This window comes from Nothoprocta perdicaria, unplaced genomic scaffold (assembly GCF_003342845.1).
Source record: "Nothoprocta perdicaria isolate Ctin4 unplaced genomic scaffold, notPer1 scaffold_135, whole genome shotgun sequence".
Taxonomy (NCBI): Eukaryota; Metazoa; Chordata; class Aves; order Tinamiformes; family Tinamidae; genus Nothoprocta; species Nothoprocta perdicaria.
In genome coordinates, this window is record NW_020454483.1 from 1,554,607 (window position 1) to 1,572,840 (window position 18,234).

Genomic DNA, 18,234 nt, shown 5'->3' on the forward strand with positions numbered 1-18,234 from the left:
TTTTGGCAACACCACTTTGGCAATACAGGACTATACAAAGCATTTACATGAGAAGTTTAAAATGGATGCTTTTCTAATTTGAGAAATAACTTTGGAGAGACCTTAAATAAATCCTGAGAAAAGATGGAGCTTGCAGAACAAGAATCAAAATCAGTGTGCCATTCTGTGCATTAGTTTATTATTTTCTATTCTGCCTTCCCACCATTATGCATTTACATTTTAAGTGGCTGAACAAACTGATTAAATATAATTGAACTGCACAAAGTTGCACACCTAGGAAAAATGAGATTTATGTAATTACTCTTTTTCTCATTTTCTCTTAATAAGTAAGATTTTAATGGCCAATTTCATCCAAACCTGACACAAACACAGAGGCTTTAAAGGTATGTTCCTGAGTTTCTTGGAAATCTGCAACAGGATATTTGCCTTTCTAAGGAAGGGCTTTTAGTTAGAGGGCACAAGAAAGATCTGAGATAATCTGTTAGAAGCTTAGATAGATGCTTAGGAAAAAGTCTTTTTTTTTTTTTTTTTTTTTTTGTGTGTGTGTGTGTGTGTGTGAAAGAGATTATACAGAATAAAATGAAGATGAAACAAAGGAATGTTCAGTACCCATCTTCAAGAAACTTTTTTTAGATGTGCTATTGGTGGAGTAACTTTAATTATATATTGTATACCTGATTGTATACTTATAATGTAGATTGTATTATTTCTGAAAACAATATTTTTTATTTATGTATATTGATTCGTGCTTGATATTTCTTTCCTTTTTCAAGAGGCAAAATTATATACATATGCAAGTATACTGCTGAGTGTGGTAGATGCTGGGCGAGCAAAGTTGTTTTCAGTAAAAGAATGAACCAAAGCCTGCAATTTGTCACAAATGTGACCTCTTTATTTCTCTGCTTTTCCCATCAACAAATCCTTTACCTCTGTAATTTTGGATGTTATAGGGAGTTCTATGAAATTCTTGTGTAACGTATAGTCCCAGTTTGTCTTAAGTAGATACTTAACCTAAGGAAAAACACTGCAGCAAAATCGTTGCACCAAGAATTGTGACTGAGGAAGAAAATATCATTTTAGGTTAAGTTCTATTAAGATTTGAATCAGAGAGACACCTATTCCAGTACTGATTTCTCTTCTTATGGAAGCAACCAATAATAAATAATGTGGAATTGTAGTCTCATAAGTAGTTTAATTCAGAATAGATTATCCTTGCCGCTGAAATTGATAATCCATTGGTAATCCGTATGYCATCTACAAGAAAGTAGAGTAGATTGATCTAGTTGAAAGCAGGGACAGTACTGTTGGGAAATAAATTTGAAAATATTAGCATGAGTGATTGCAGATAGAGAAAAAAGCAGCTAATTCAATGATGGAACAAAAAGATCCACATATATAATATACAGTATGTTATCTACTTATGCAAGTATTAGAGTTTTACATGTTATGATCGTCATGTGATTTGTTGAGCTAATTCGTTTATGTGGTTGGTTTGTACTAATGTATTTCCCTTTGAAAGGTCAAGCTGAGTCAGTTAATGTTTTTTATAGAGTAGAATTTCGTAGAGAACGTACTTTCCTGTCATTTTTTATTAAATACAGAAATTGATTATTCTTTGCTAATAACATGAACATACTCTGAGAAACAGATTATACAGAGGTGAAGAAATAGGAAGACAAATCATTTTTTTTTTTCTTTCTAGAGTGTTATAAATCACAAAGTCTACAACTGTAAAAGGTATTTTCAGAATATTACGTTATTATGTATCAAACAGGGTATTAATAGTGGTACACAAAGCAATTCAGGGATCAGAACAAAATTACTCAGTACACAGGTTCAGGGAAGCAGAAATACAGTCCAAAATTACATTCCTTTCACTTCTATAATTAATTAAAATATTTCTTGTTTGTTGTAGTATGAATTCCGAATTCCGTTTTTCCTTTCATCTTCCAAACTATCATAACTTGAGAAATACCAGTTCCAAGTTACTTATCTTTAAAGTGTAATCTTTGAATAGTTTAGTTGGCAGGCATACCCAGAAAGTGCAACTTCACCTTCCCCTGGAATTCTGTCATATGATATGTCAGTTGGGAAGCCTAAATAGTAAATAATGTTCTGACTGATAATGGTATTTCAACTAGAGAAAAACTGATTGTTAAATTCTGCAAAATCATGACAGAACAAAGAAAAGGAGCAGGAAATTGTTACACACGTTGTTATTCTCAAAATAGTTAGAAGGATGAAACACATATTGAAAGAATCTGTCATAATTATTAAGACAACAGAAAAAGATCTTCTTAGAAATCTGCAATTTTTTAGTTCATTGTCAATAGCTAATAAGGCTGACAGAAGTTTTAGGGCCACTGACTATACTGTAGACAGGGGGTATTAATAGTGAATTAAATGAATGGTGTAAATCTGCCTTTACCTTCTTAATTGCCCACACTTGGGATTGAGGACCTGTGCAGACTTGTGCTGTCTTTTAGTTTGCTTGCAACCTCTTCTCTGCTCTAAAAAGAACGGTAGTAGCTAGATGGCTTTCTGATTTGACCTGCTTTTTAAGTCTGAAATTTAGAGTTTTTTAATGCTTGCTTACTGAAAATATTTCCAATCTTTAAATCAGTTTTAACTGATTACAAGGGAATTACAGCAGCATTGAAAAGTGCATATATAATTTCATGAGAAGCTTGATTTTTTTAAATCATGATTGTCTTGTACCGTAGGTTATATGCTCATTAATTTGTCTAATTTCAGATCAGTTACACCTTTCTGATTCTCAGGAAGCCTTCAAAGCAATCCTTTGTGAGATAATTAATTTCCAAAACCAAGATAATGAAAGATGGGAACTTGCTAGTACCCATACAATAGCACCCAAAGATCAAAGAGCTTTAGGGTTAAAAGCAGGAGTTTGAAAAGCCAGTCTGAATATGTTCTGATATCTGGCAGCATCACTTATAAATAAGTATTTCCTTTAACTTTTAATTTTTTGAAACACAAAGAATATTTGTGCCTGAGTCTTTTCATAATCTAGACAGGACTTATGAGGCTGTTTTGACATTTTTCCACAATTCAAAGAGAATACTTAACTGTATTAACAGCAATAACCTAAGATTTTTTTWAATGATACCTTAATAGGCAGTCATTCTTTTGAGAAACTTTATTTTACAGTTTTTTTTCTTTGTCAGCCATCAAACTAATAGCTTAAAAAAATGCCTATTCTTTGCTTACTCTTAATCTTCAAGTGTTGGACTTTGGACAATTTGAATATAGTTTCATATTGCCACTTAATGGCAAAGGCAGCTGACAGTGCCCTAGGCTGCATGAAGAAGAGTCCTGAGAGCAGGTTGAGAGAGAAGGTGCTTCCTGACTCCTCAGCGATGCTCAAGCCACCTCCGAAGTGCTACGTGGAGGCCTAGGCTCCGTAGTAAAGAGAGACATGGACCTGCTGAAATAAATCCGGCAAAGGGCCATGAAGGTTGAAGTTGGACTTCAGACTGGAGTCTGTGCATATGAGAGACTGAGGGAACTGCAACTCTGGAGTCTAGAGAGGAGAAGTCTCAGGGAGATCTTCTCAATGTGTATAAATATCTAACGGGAGAAGAAAAGAATAAGCCAAGCTCTTCTTGGTGGTGCCCACTGTCAGAATGAAGGGCAGTGGCCTAAGCTAAAACACAAGAAAGCCTACTCAAACACTGGAAAACAATTCTTCGCTATCTCCGTAACTCTTTGCTGGTCTTTACCAGCTTGTCTACATCTGAGTTTGAAGGTAAGCCTTCAAAGAAAAAATCTTGGAAAAGATGATTTCAAGAGGACGTTTCTAACCTAAATTACTCTATGTTTTTGTCACATTTTTTTGAAAAGCATAAAAAAACAAACAAAACAGAAAACATCAGAATTAAAGCTGAAAGTGGTTTTATGTAAGTGGCCAGTTTTATACTGGGCAGCAGTAGATTCCTGTGAGGTAACTGAGTTAAATATTTCTGTTTGTGAACTATAGCAGATAAGAAATAAACATGAAATTGGGCAAACAATTATGTCATTTCATCATTTGAGATTGTGACTGCATGTTTTTACCCTTTCTTTAATATAATCCTTGATATACTAAGGCAGCAGGACAAATCTTTAGAAAAACAAATATATTTTTAGTGACTTGGTGTTTCTTAAAAGGGGATTGAGAGCACTCAGTACTGTGGAGGTTGTGTACGTAAAAGTATCTTATCTTTCCAAATGAATGTATTGTTAACAGCCATGGAGACTAGTATGGTCTACTTTTATACAGAAAGTCCAACACTTCCAACAGTCACTCTTTGTAAAATGACTTGTCAACCTGCTTTGGATATACAATTATTAGATATGGTTGCATGTCAGTATTTAACCTTCCAGCAAAAGACATTGTGACGAAGGAATTTATATATATATATATAAATATATAAACATATATATTTATATTGAATAATGAATATCTTGAGATTTTTTTCTTTATATAGATTTTCAATATTCTCATTTTTGGCAATTGTTTATAGTTGACAAATGAGATAACATGAGAGTATAGGTAAAAATACATTACATTATTACAGGTTTTTGTACCCTTGTAATATGATAATATTTTTAAAGTACTTCAGTGAAAGATTAATTTTTTTAATACAAGTAATTATAGATCCAGATGATTCTGAATAGGATGAATTAACAACACAGTAAGATATGCCTTGTAATACTTTTGTTGTAGACTAAGGAAATAGAAAATAAAGGACATATAGAGAAAAATAAAAATAAAATGGCTAATTTTCTGTGTTATGCTGCCAGTTCACTTCTTCCCAAGAAGAATTTTCTGCAGTAACATACTTAGTTCTGATGCAGAAAATATTTTCTGTACCTAGGATCTGTTCAGGTTGATACTGTCATTTCTTTGATCGAGGTTGTAGTGATGAGTGATGTCCTCTTCTCCAGAGGACATCCTTCCACAGATAGGACAAGAGGAAACGGCTTCAGGTTACACCAGGTAAAACATAAGAAAGAATTTCTGCATGGAAAGAGTGGTGAAGCCTTGGAACAGGCTGCCCAGGGAAGCGATCGAGTCACTATCCCTGGCAGTATTCTAGAAATGTGCTGATGAGGCACTTAGCAGGCAGGGTCTTGAAGGGCTTACATATGGTTGGACTTAAAGGTCTTTTCCAACCATCATGATTCTCTGTTTCTGTGATATAAATAATAGTGGAAAAGTTTAATACCAGGTTGTTCACTGTTGCATTTCAAAAACTAGATGTGAATTCTCTAATGTCTTGGTGAAGTGAGGGAAAATAAAATACATTTTTCAAAATAGTGCTGAAAGAACTGATGACAGCAAATCCAAATTATAGTATATTTTGAGTGTTTGAGGAATATGTCTGCTAAAGAAGCATGCAAAGGGATTGATTCCAAGACAAAGGCTGCAAGATCTCCAAGCTGAACTTAGACAATGCTGAGATCTACATGTTTAGTAGCAGACAGTCCCTGTAGACATTCCTCTATGCCCTGATGACATCTGTCTTCAAAAGAACAGATTTCAGAATCAGGCTGAATGGAACAGTCGAGATGTCTTTGCTCTATTAATTGGTTTTCTTGGAAGGTCAAAAAATCCACCTTGGGTGACATTTCCACAACCTCTTTGTCGACAGGAATGAAAATCCGGGTTGTATGTAGTTAAAATTGAAATTCTGATTTCATTCTGTACTTCCAAGAAATGAGAACTTGCTGCTTGTACTTCTATTGAAGAAACCTTACAGAGACCTTAAATGCTTTCTAGGCTACAAGAAAGTTTCTACAAGATCACTGCTTTTCTCTGAAAAAAAAAGGTATTTTGGGACGAGCTGCCTTGCAGTAAGAACAAAAAAAAAATCCATGAACAAAGTAAATGCAGTCCGTATTTTAGATATTTTTTGAATTAGACTTGAAATTCTGCTGATTCAGCTTCAGGATTATGACTTTCCTTACAAAGATTTGTTTTCAAAGCAGTCAAGATGTACAGAGCTGGTAGTGAAGTGATCCGACTCCTTGCCCCATCTCTATTAGAGTACTCTCTTTTAGCAACCTCTATTATCTTTTCTTGAGAAAGAAATTACATAAACTTCACAAAATACAGGAGTAGAAAATGAAAAGATGTTGTTAGAAGCAAATATTACATTGTTCCTTTTTAGAACATGCTTGATATAGATCTTTTGTAAGGATGGGCTGTGAGCATTTTGATGAACTCTTCATTACTACTATGAGTCTTAGAGGACATCTTCAGAACCGTACTAACAAAATGTGTTCAATTGCTGATTGAAATTCTGAAGAGCGTTGATTAATCAACTGGTATCTTAACATATCGAAGCCTTTCGATGTAATTTTTAAATGATCTTACAGGGTCTGCCAGACTGAAAATAACATTTCTAATGCTGTGCCAGTAGACTTTGCAAAAAAATAAAAATCTAATATTTTCTGTTGTATTGGTGATGTTGAATTTTAGTTACATGATGATTTGAAGGGATGTATGTATATATAATTTTTATATATTTTGTATATATATATATAAATATATAGTTTTACAAAAATCTTTTTCAACAGAAGTTCTTAGGCAACCTTTAGTGTAAAGTTTGAGATTTACCTTGTTTGCATTCAGATTATAAAGGCCAAGCACTTGCAATACTAGTTCCAWTTATTGCTGTTTTGCCATTTGAAGGACCACTTGGGCTACCATATGGTTCTGTAGGAATTTTGACAGTGATTCAGTTCAGGTTTTTCTCTCAGTCCTGCTCTGAGCATGTATTCGGCTGCTTTTCTAAAGGCAGTTATGGATGTACCCTTCGATTAGAATGTTCCTGTTCAGTTATTGACCTGACGTTATCAAATTTGTGTTGACTATCCCCAGCACCAACAGAGAAATGGTAATTTTCAAAAGTTTCTATCCCAGCAAAGCTAGAATTAAATTTAATGACAAAGTATGAGTCATGCCGTATATAGCCATCTTTTCAGCTACATTTCTAAGAAAAAGTTTTCAGTTTTGAACAAGTGCATTTTCACTGCACTATGTCTGATTTACTATTATACATTAAAGTACTGTTCAATGAAGTAGAGAGAAAGCAAGGTGCATTTGTGTGTCAGATCATGCTAAATCATACATAATTGTTGAGGTTAGAAACAGCCTCTAGAGATCGTCTAGTCCCTGCTCAGAGCAGGTTGCTTAGGGATGTGTCCAGCCATGTACTGAATATCTCCAAGATGGAGTTTCCACAATGTCTGGGAAGAGAAGGGAACCAAGAAGGGAATCTCTTCCAGTGTTTGATGATACTCTCAGTTAAATGTAAAAAGAAAAAGAAAAAGGAAAAGAAAAAGAAAAAAAAAAAGAGAAAAAAAAAGAAAAAAAAAAGATTTTTTTTTTGTTTAAACAGAATTTCATATATTTCAATTTGTGTCCATTGCACCAAGTCTAAGTCCTGTCATTGAGCTGAGACAAGTTCTACACTCCCCAATTCAGATACTTACACATTAATTACACACGAAGATCCCCACTGAGCTTTCTGTTCTCCAGGCTGAATATTTGAAGCTCTCTCAGCCTCTTCCTATAGATGAAAGAGGTTTCCAAGTTGCAGCATGTCTGTGGTATGGTTTATGAACCACTTTTTGTGAATGTACATATCTGGATTGCATAAGAGGATGTTTGTTGAAAAGCATTTCAAATTTTTTTTTTTTTTTTTTTAATTATGATATTCCTGTTCAACTGAATACTCCTATCTGGATCATCAACATTTTTTTTTTCCTTTAGGACAGTGTATATTTGTTATATGATTTTGTAGTCAGCTTGTCATGACTGAGAATTTTGAGAATACAGTTGTAACTAACCGGCTTTATTTATGCAATATGCTGTTTTAAAATTGTGTATTGTCTCTGCCCAGGTAGTAATGGCTCATTACTGTTTATACTGAGAGAGTAATAGAAAAATAGTCATTGGAGAATTCTCCTAGTTCCTTTTCTGAGTATGTTTTAGTATTTGTGCTATTGTTACACATGTAGTGTATCTTATAACACGTGATTGGATTGTGGGGTTTCTCTTGCATCCTGCTTTTCACCTCTACAACATCTGCTACACCCCAGAAGGCAGTTTSAACTTCATGTGACTTCTAGCTCTTCTCATCAGGGAAAATGACACTTCAACAGATGTAGAAAATGAAATTGCAATGACACAAAGACTATTCTGTCTGTCTAAAAATAAAACACTCAGAGTTCCACAAGCTGGAAATTCAAGTAGGACTCCATATTGATGAAATGAAACCTTAGAACTTTATATCAGTACTTGATTTCCTACTGATAAATCCAAATTAATGCTAATATGATAAATCTGAAAGTTATTCTGAACTACTACTTTAATCCTGGAAGTTGATATTAAGCAATTAAAAATGTAGCAAATATCTCTCGGCACTTTAATATCATGGAGAAATTATGTTAATAACTATTAGTAGCCTACTTACTACGAAGTTGAAAGCTAATCAATTTCCATAGAGTTTAAGTTTTTGTAAACTGAAGGTGAAGATGATTTATATGATTTACTGATATTGCAACAAAATAAATTGTAGACAAGCAAAAAATTTACTGATTTCTTCATGTTCTTCTTCCTGAAACCAAAACCCATCACCAGAGTAACTTTGCTTACTATTTGGAATCAAAGAATATTATACATAATTAAGACCAGAGAACTTAGTCCAAACAGAATTAGGATCTTTAAGAAGGTCCCAGTTCTTCTTTCAGTTGTGTCTTGCAGTTACCTGGTTTCTCTAAAAAGCCACTACTAAAGTTACCTGGATTACCTGCTGCAGCTGTCATGCTGAATGGCTCTTGTTCTGAGTTCTGTTTTGATCCCAAACTGTGCTCTGATTAGAAGTTTTGTGGCTGGGTAGCCCATATACTGCAGAAGGAATGAAGCCCTGACTGTACTTCTTCCCAGAGCAGATGATGTTACATGACAAGAGGCAATATTTTCTCAAAGCCAGCAAGAAGGTACTGCTTCTTTCTGGCTGTTGTTTTAACATAGCTAGAAACTGCTTCTGCTGACTTGAGTTTTTGGAACAGCTTCCCTACACTGACATTATAAGCGTGCAAGTTACTCATAAGTATTGAGAGACTTTCAAACCAGACTGATAAAAACTACCACCACAATTTAATTTATTAGCTCTTAATGTACAGCAGGAGCTCAAATGGCATGTACGTAATACACGATCTTCATCACAGCTTCTAATAACCCGTGTAGGTGGTTCTCATTGAAATAAGCTTGGAAGGAGTGCAAAGCATCCTGGATGTGCTCCTTCTTTACAATATTTTACTTTTAATTGCACATCATACTCTAGGTAAGTGATGAGTGAACATTCTTGTAACCTGGTAATGGACTGTTTCCCTGACTACCTAATAAGCACAGATTGCTAGATTGATCACTTGGGCAATACTTTTCACTCTAATTTACATACAGGAATATTTTTCAATTTGGATGAAGTAGTGGCAGTAAAAAGCAATGGACATGAGGCATGAAATATTGGGCAGATGGCCGTATATTTTTCTGTTTTGTAAATATTAAAGTACCATATGTGGAAAATATGATTTCATTTTGTTTTCAGCAATGAAGCTATCATATTTCTAAACTATTAATAATTGGACTTAAGCTAAGAATTTTTAAGTGGGGTTCAGCGTATTGCTGAAGCTCTATTGTGGTCTCAGAAATATACTTTAGTGATGAAGGAAAAATACTCTCTAACTTTTYACTTCTCTTTGCACATTTTCCTATGTTCTACTTGACATTTATTACATAATCTATTGCATTTATGTAATTCAGCATCAGTTATCAAAGTTGTTGAAACTGAGCAATGTAATTGTCCTTGAAGTTAGGCTGGTGACCTGCATATATGGTAAATATGGTAACAGACTTGTTCCTGAAGCAACTCTACAAGACCTGAAGAATATGGTATAAGACAAGTGATAATATGGGAGCCAAAATTGAATCTTTGATTTAAAATACATATTCAGGCTCTAATCTCTTGAAGTTCTACAGCCTCTGAATTTATTAGTACCTTAGTTCCTGACTTGTATGTCAAGAAGTTRAAGTGAAACTTGCTGTAAAGTGAAGCTTGCCGTTACTGCGATGTTTTTCTTTTTTTTTGGAAGTACAAGTTAAGGAAGCTTGTAAAGCTCTGAGTAGCCTCCTGAATTATTTAGCACTTAGTGGTGCTTGCTAACACAAAAGCTCGTATCTTTTTCCTGTACTTAYGCTTGTCTCTTACTGCTGCTCACCTGGATGTAAAGGCCTATGGATGTGAATGAGAACATTAGTCTCTTGTGTCAGGGCTGTGTCAGTTGCTAGAGGAGTCTTCACTGTTTTCTTTGCTTTTGACATGCATGTGGTGCTAGTACCTCCTCTGGTGCTAAAACTGTGGGCTTTTTTTTTTTTTTTTTTTTTTTTTTTTTATTTTCTTCCTGACACCTAGGCAGTCATGCCCCCTTCCTGGATGCCTTTATAGTTGGACAACTTTTGATGTAGTTGAACAAAGTGCTTACTTTTTTGTCCAGAATAGGTGGTTGGTTTTGTTCCACTTTTTATATATATTTTTTAAGCTTTTTGGTCTTYTTTTTTTTAAGGGGTGGGAGTAGGGTGGATAGGAAGGAAGGGAAGGGAATGGTAAAAAGAACAGTTAGGTTGAGATCATCTCTTTGGGAGGAGATCTACAATTTAGGATGTCACATATAGAATGTGTACTGCACAGATTTTTGGCTTTTTTACAAAATAACTAGTTCTGTTAAATTTAGTTTGGAAGAGTGATACTGAAGTTATCTTTTCCCTTCCTTTTTTTTTTTTTTTTCTCTCTTTTTTTCTCCTGTGTGTGTTTGATGTGGATATTGAACACAAAATTCAAACCTGGACCAATTCTTGCTTATCCAAGCTGATAATTTGAAGTACATCAGTTACTATCAAAAGCATTTTGTCATACTTTTCCCTTAGTTGTAATAAGTGCCCTATTATCATGTACACTGTGCTACTTACACAGCAGGGGGGTTTGTTTGCCTCTTATTTAGTTTTGGCTGTTAGCATAACAGAGCCATTAATTTTCTACCAGGCTTTTAAGTTCCAACATATTGATGGGGAAAAATGAGAACTTGTCATACTGAAAAGTTAGATTGGGTGGTAACACTGTCTGTCTCCCAAAAAGTTTGTTCTTTTGTACTTTTGTAGTAATTATACAAAGGACTAGTATGCTAGGGACATTCAATCTGCTCTGTATTTACCAACATTCACTGTGATTGATGTTAAAGTTTTCAGAGAAGCGTTTACACATGTATAGAATAGATGATAATTACGTATTCAAAGACTCAAATCCTAAAAATCTTGAAAGATTTTTTATAATCTCAGATGCATCTCATTTGTGTCTTATGTATAATACTAAATTAAAACTTAGTAAGTACTCTTCCCCGCCAAAAATTGAGTCTGTTTTGTTGTTGCCTTTGGTGAATGTTTATTTAGTGTCTATTTTTTTTGAGACAATAGATGTTAAGAAGCTACAGCTGCTTACAATAATGGCAGTGCAGTGATTGAGAATTGAAGATTGAGATTGAAGAATGCATAGTTATTTTGCATAGCTAACTCCATTATTAATTCAGAGTATATTGGAAGGTTATTCACAGGGTCGTAGGGCCATAGGATAATTCTGGTAGGAAAGGACCAAAGGAGGTTTCTAGTCAAGAGAAACAAGAGTTTCAAGTCTCTTGGGTCAACTTGCATCAATTGTCTGTGATCTGCCTGCCACTCTCTGTTATGAAGAGCCGTGCTCTGTCATTTACATGATTTCCTGGTAGGAATGTGGCCATTTTTAGGCTTCCCTGCCGTCAGCTTTTCTTTAGGATAAACAAACTGTGGTCCCTGAGCATCTCCTCACAGGGGAGGTGCCCTGGCTATGACCTTCTTGGTGAACCAGCCTTATTTCATTTCACTGAAGCCTTTATATATTTGGGCGCCCAAGGGTGGATGCAGTGTTCTTGGTGTGGTTTAAAGCATGCCAGAGAGAGGTGATTCTCACCCAACCTTTTACTGGCCACGATCCTATTAAAACAGATGCAGGATGCTGTTGGTTTTCCTTGCTGCCAAGGCACAATCATCTACCATGTCAGTCCTCAGTTTGTGTATCTGAGTAATCCTCCAGCAAGGAGTTATTCCATCCTAGGTGCAGTTTTTTTGTGTCTATCCTTGCTGAAGGTTCCTAAGGTTCATGTGGACCCTTTCCTCCAGTCTTAGTCAATGACCTCCACCAGATCATTGATAAGGATGTTAAACAARACAGGTCTTGGGACAGGCCAGTAAATTACTGTACTTATTGTGGACCTCTAATGGAGTACATCCCATTAATCACTACTCTCTGAGCCCAGCTATCCAAACAGCATTTTACCCATTTAACAGCTTACCCATGCAGACCATAATGTCCTACTCTGGTACAAGAATGTTCTGGGAGATAGTGTCAAAAGCCTTGCTAAGGTCAAGTAAATGCTACCCACTCTTCTTCTCTCATCCGTAATACCATTAATTTTATTCTAGAAGGCAATAAGGAAGAACAAGCATGATTTATCCTTGGACGGTCCGTTTTGACTGTTCCCATTAACCTTCTTCTCACTGAGTTTTCATTGTGTATGCCCACATGTATTCATTTCCTCTTCTTTTTTTTTTTCCTASATATTTTCTTCAGGTTTAGGATGTGAATCTGTTATTCTTTGTATAATATCTTTTGTTTATTTTGATTTTTTTATATTTCTCAATATACACTCTTTTAGAAGATACAATGTTAAGTAAAAACTTAGATTTTTCATATATTTCATATAGTACATGCTATAGAAAGAGAAAAACAAAAAATTGAAAAGAAGAATTTTTAACTGATATATGCAAAAAATACCCTAACAATGTACTTGATATTTTGCAGCCCTACTTCAAGTTACGATTTCACTTAGCAAAGTTGAGCTCAGTGTGGGTGAATCCAAATTCTTCACATGCACAGGTATGTATTCATTTTATTTACAGGAAAGGGGAACATCRTTAAGTTACAACCTTTTTCATAATTTGAAAACGAACCAGTTGGTTTAGAATAGTAACTTAGAATGGCATGCTTTTTGTATTCACTTTAACTGGCCATAATTGTAATATGTTGCAATATGCCCGCGGATCTTTGCGGGCATAATATGTTTGAAGTCTAGCAACTGTTGATTTCAGAGTCCAAATGAATGGAATGACTCAGTTTGAAATCTATCTATGTCAGTGAAGGCATTTTTTTATCTACTGACATGCTTGCTTAGTTAAAACATTTTTACTTGTCTAAACTCTGGTATTAGAATTTATATAGGTAAGCAGATGTTGAATAATAGTGTATGACACTCGGCAGAAATATTTTATTTTTAAAGTAGTTGAACATAATTGCTCCTAAAATTCTACTGAGACATTTATTTTAATAAATCATTTACTTACATTACTTACAGGTTACATTAATAGATTCTTAAATTTATTTCTTAAATCTATGGATGGAATATTTATAGAACATAGTCTAAGAAACAGCAATTCCTTCAAATGTTAAGCATAAAGCTACTTATCTTTCCTTCTCTTTATTTTTTGAAGTGGAATATTTTAATCTCACTGTCAAATATGTAGTGGCAAAGGTAGAAAACTRTAGCTGAAAGTGAAAATGACAATAGATTGTGGGGGAACAGGAAGAAACCTTATACTGAATTTTATGGTTGCTGCTATTACTTACATTACCGCTGTAAAGAAAACAAAATAGACTAATAAAAGAGAAATAAACCACAAACAAAACAACAACAACGAAGGAAGGAATAACTGCCACTGCTTCTCCTGAGTCACTCTCTTCAGGCATAGATAGACAAGAACTTTACAAACAAGATAAGCACAAGTGAAAAAAAAAGATCATTAAGGGAATGAAACATCTCTCGTATGAGGAGAGACTGAGTGAGCTGGGCCTGTTTTCTCTGGAGAAGAGAAGGCTGAGAGGGGATATGATTAATGTGTATAAGTTCGTGAAGGGAGAATGCAGGGAGGAAGGGGACAAGCTGTTTTCATTGGTGGCCAACGACAGGACGAGGGGTAATGGCCATAGGCTGAAACACAGGAAGTTCCGTCTCCAGGTGAGGAAGAACTTCTTTACTGTGAGGGTGACAGAGCMSTGGMACAGGCTGCCCAGGGAGGCTGTGGAGTCTCCTTCTCTGGAGGTCTTCCAGACCCGCCTGGATGCCGCCCTGTGCCGCATGCTCTAGGTGTGCCTGCTTGAGCAGCAAGGGATCTCTAGAGGTCCCTTCCAACCTTGAATATTCKGTGATTCTGTGATTCTGTGAAAAAAATGTGAAGTTCTTGGCTAACACACACAAGTGATGACTAGGATTTAATACACTGCTAAGCTAAGTGTTAGTGTCCAGATAAGACTCAGAAGAGTCTGTGCTGGCCAGGCAAGAGGTGTCAATCAAGAGGAGAGGGCTTCACTTCCGCAGCTTCCTGGAACATTCTTGGTGTTGCTGAGTTGCAGTTTTCTACCAACACCAACACCTGGTCTGGCTACACTGGCAGTCCAGCAGGATGGTGAATTGGTCCAGTGAGTGCTGACAAGCCTGTTCTGTTCATTTAAGATTTTACATCTTTCCGTGTTGGCATTTCTAATCCTCTGTCCTTGAGCTACTTACTCTCCTGTCTCCACAATCGTACATCTGCCAGGAATGTTATCATCTTCCCACAGACTGTCACGTAGCTCTTCCTTACAACCTAGCGGTTGTTTCAGAGCCAAGGGTGTGCTGCTGGGGAGAGAAGACCAGGTTATGACCAGGAGGGTATAGGAAGTAAAAAGATCACAAAATCTGAGTACAATGTCTGAATATTGCATAATACCTACCTGAACATTTTTTTTTTTAAATCTATTTTTTTTAGCTATTGGTGAGCCTGACAACATAGACTGGTACAATCCACAGGGAGAGAAGATTGTTTCTAGTCAAAGAGTGGTTGTTCAAAAAGAAGGTGTTCGCTCACGTCTAACCATATACAATGCAGATATAGAAGATGCTGGCATATACCGGTGTCAAGCCACAGATGCTAAAGGACAAACTCAGGAAGCTACTGTTGTTTTGGAAATTTATCGTAAGTATTTATCAACTAACAGAAGAAAGAATTGTGTCTTGAAAGCCACTGTTATTCGGGAAGTAAAACGTATCACAGTACCTTGCAAAGGTCTGAACTTTGCCTTCTAAATAATAGCATTTCCCACAGTTTAGTTCACATACATTATGAAGAAAACTCCAATGAAATGGATAGCCATTTTGTAATATTGTATATCACTTCTGCTATGTATTTCGAAGTAGTATGTTAAAAGGATGCACGGTATATCACTAGTGGAGAAGAGGATGTAAAAGAAAAAGTTACATCAACCTAATTCTTACTACAAATGCATAGWCAGCTAATTACAAWTGTATATAAATAAAGTGCCAAAACTTCAGTGCATGTCATTAAAAAGTAAATTTTACATTGAGTTAGTTTTTTGKTTTTTTTTTGTTGTTGTTGTTAATCTTTTCCTATTCTTGGCCTAATAATAAAATTTTGCAAGAAAATATTGAAAGCTAACATGGTAAACAACCAAAATACATTTTAATTTCAAATAACTAATTGAAGAGTATATTTGAAATGTAAATGCACTGTATTATGATGAGGGATTTTATAAGAGATTTTTTTCTTTTCAATTTAGTTAAATAACTTTGCTGTGTACTATACTCTTTAGATCAATCAAAAATACCTAAGAGCGATATGCTAAATGCAATGTTCTTCAAATTATAAGGCAGATCATCATGGGTGAAAGGATGGCCGCTTTTAAGCTGACTTCTCGAATTTCATTGAAAAATAATCTTTTAATATTCATAAGAAAGTATAGTTGCAGTTGGACTGGACATTACAGAATTGCAGTGAGACGGTAAATACACAATTAAATGATGAAGTACAGCTTCTGAAAGGTAGAGATAACACAGATAAGAAAAGGCATACTATTTAAAAATAAATGGAATTGATAAAATAACCATTAGAGCAATGATAGGAGTTACAAGCAATTACATGATGTCTTGAAAGCTGACACTTCAAAGGATTTCAAGTTTTGTGGAAGTCATTTGTATGCCTAAAGCTGCCAGTCACTCCATTAGCTGACTGCTGAGCACAGTCAAAATCTTTTGAAGTGTTTGCTTGTGGCAATTTTAATAATTCAGAGGATAGACAAACCTAAAGACCCACACAATGAATGTGAAGATTTATGGGAAATGACATATTAAAAGTTCAATATCAAATTCAGTATTTATGGTATATTGTGCACTGGGCATACCATAGAGTCCTGTAATTGACACCAGGTCACTGGTGTCAATGAGAGTTCTCACTTAAGTCACTTTTAGTGACTTCATTAGGGTCAACTACTTCAAGCATCTGTTCAAGTATTAAAGAGATATGTGGAATAAAAGTATGTTACCTCTGTCATGGGAATAATGCAGATTGTTTGCTGTTTGCTCCTGCTCTCATGTCAATACAAAAGGGACATGAAGAGAAAAGTACAAGGTGGAGATGAATCTTCTGTTCTTCCAAGCACTCACTGAAATGGAATTGGCAATCTTTTGTCCTAGAGAAGACAAACCAGTTTCCCCTCTGTATTCTAGAAATTGTTCCAAGACACTTTTTCATGCAGTGGATTTTGGCATTAGCTCTTTTATGACATCATGGATTATTATCACCAACGAAGTCTTTTACTAAATTTTCATAATACTGAATTTATTCAACCTGTTAGTAAAATTTTGCATGAATATTTGGGTTTGAAATAATAAGCCTATTCTAGCCTAAAAAAAAATTATTTTTTTCCTTAAAAAAAACTTGAAATCCTTTTCAGTTAAAATAACAAGTTATTCTGTAAGACTTCACATAGGCTTTTAGATCTTCATATTTTACTTAGGTGATCATTTTCACAATTAAGGAGGCTATTGTTCCGCCTTTCAGGCTTTCTACAGTCATTTTTGTGGATCTGATGGGAGTTTTGATGGAGTAAAAAGCTGAAGTTTTTTCAGCAATAGTAGCATGAAGAATAACTGCTTAACAGAGTGAAGTAAACAAGACTATCTAGCTGAATGGTTAGCCCTCTAAATATTAGAATTTCAAGATGGGGCTCTGAAAACCTGAAAACAATAAAAATACTGATCAGATGTGTTCAGTTAATACACAAAACAAAAATTTTCTTAGTACCGAATGATTATAAAATAATTTCTACAGACAGAGAGGATGTCCTGTGTACAGAATCATTTGCGTACATTTTGGGAAAATATATACTATGGAAGTAATTCTGTATTATGCTCAAGGAGAAGACGTAAGAATCACCTATCATCTTTATGTAATTTCAGTCCAAGTAATCTGGAAGTGATGTAGTATATTTTGTTCTTTTTCTTTTCAGAAAAGCTCACTTTCAGAGACATAACATCTCCACAAGAGTTCAAGCAGGGACAAGACGCAGAGGTTGTTTGCCGGGTTACTAGTTCACCTGCTCCCGTTGTCAGCTGGTTGTATCGGAATGAGGAAGTCACAGCTACTGCTGACAGTTAGTATTTTGGTAACTCTTTAAGTTATACATTATAACTATTAAATTATTAAAATACTATTTTAGTCATTATTTTAAAATATTATTTTAAAAGATGACTAATCACATTCTAGGGTAGCATGTTAGTAAAGGATTCCTGAAAGTAACCTATATATTTCTATTTCTATGTCTATATTTCTATTTCTATTTCTGTTTCCATTTCCGTTTCCATATTCATTTGTATTTGTATTTCTATTTCTATTTCCTTATAGTGATGTAAACACCACTTGGAGGTTTATATCCCTCCAGAATAGTGTCTTTCCAAGATCCAAATGAAAGCTATGATCCTAATGCAATAGTTATTGAATGTTTTCCAGTTTGTCTATACTCATAGCTCTATTTTTAAAATTTTGAACAGGAAAAATAAGAAATTGTGAAATCAGATTAAGTGAAATTATGTTAGTCAATAAAAGATCAAATAAAAAAATAAAAGCTGAACATATTTTATTGTGAAATATATCTTGAAAAATTACTGTTTGTCTTTAGGTAGCTGTGTCATTAGAAGAGATTTGTCTCACTGTGAATATTTATTATATTTTCTCAAGAAATGTTTTTT

General features: G+C 34.9%; 1 protein-coding gene across 2 annotated transcripts in view; it reads left to right on the top strand.

Annotated features, from left to right (window-relative positions):
• Positions 1 to 18,234, top strand: part of NCAM2 (neural cell adhesion molecule 2) — a 259,191-nt gene that overhangs the window by 121,271 nt on the left and 119,686 nt on the right. For both annotated transcript variants that reach the window (XM_026033881.1, XM_026033882.1), the window contains exons 2-4: positions 12,960 to 13,034; positions 14,960 to 15,166; positions 17,496 to 17,639. In XM_026033881.1, coding sequence (XP_025889666.1) covers positions 12,960 to 13,034; positions 14,960 to 15,166; positions 17,496 to 17,639 — 426 coding nt within the window. The remainder of the gene's footprint in view (positions 1 to 12,959; positions 13,035 to 14,959; positions 15,167 to 17,495; positions 17,640 to 18,234) is intronic.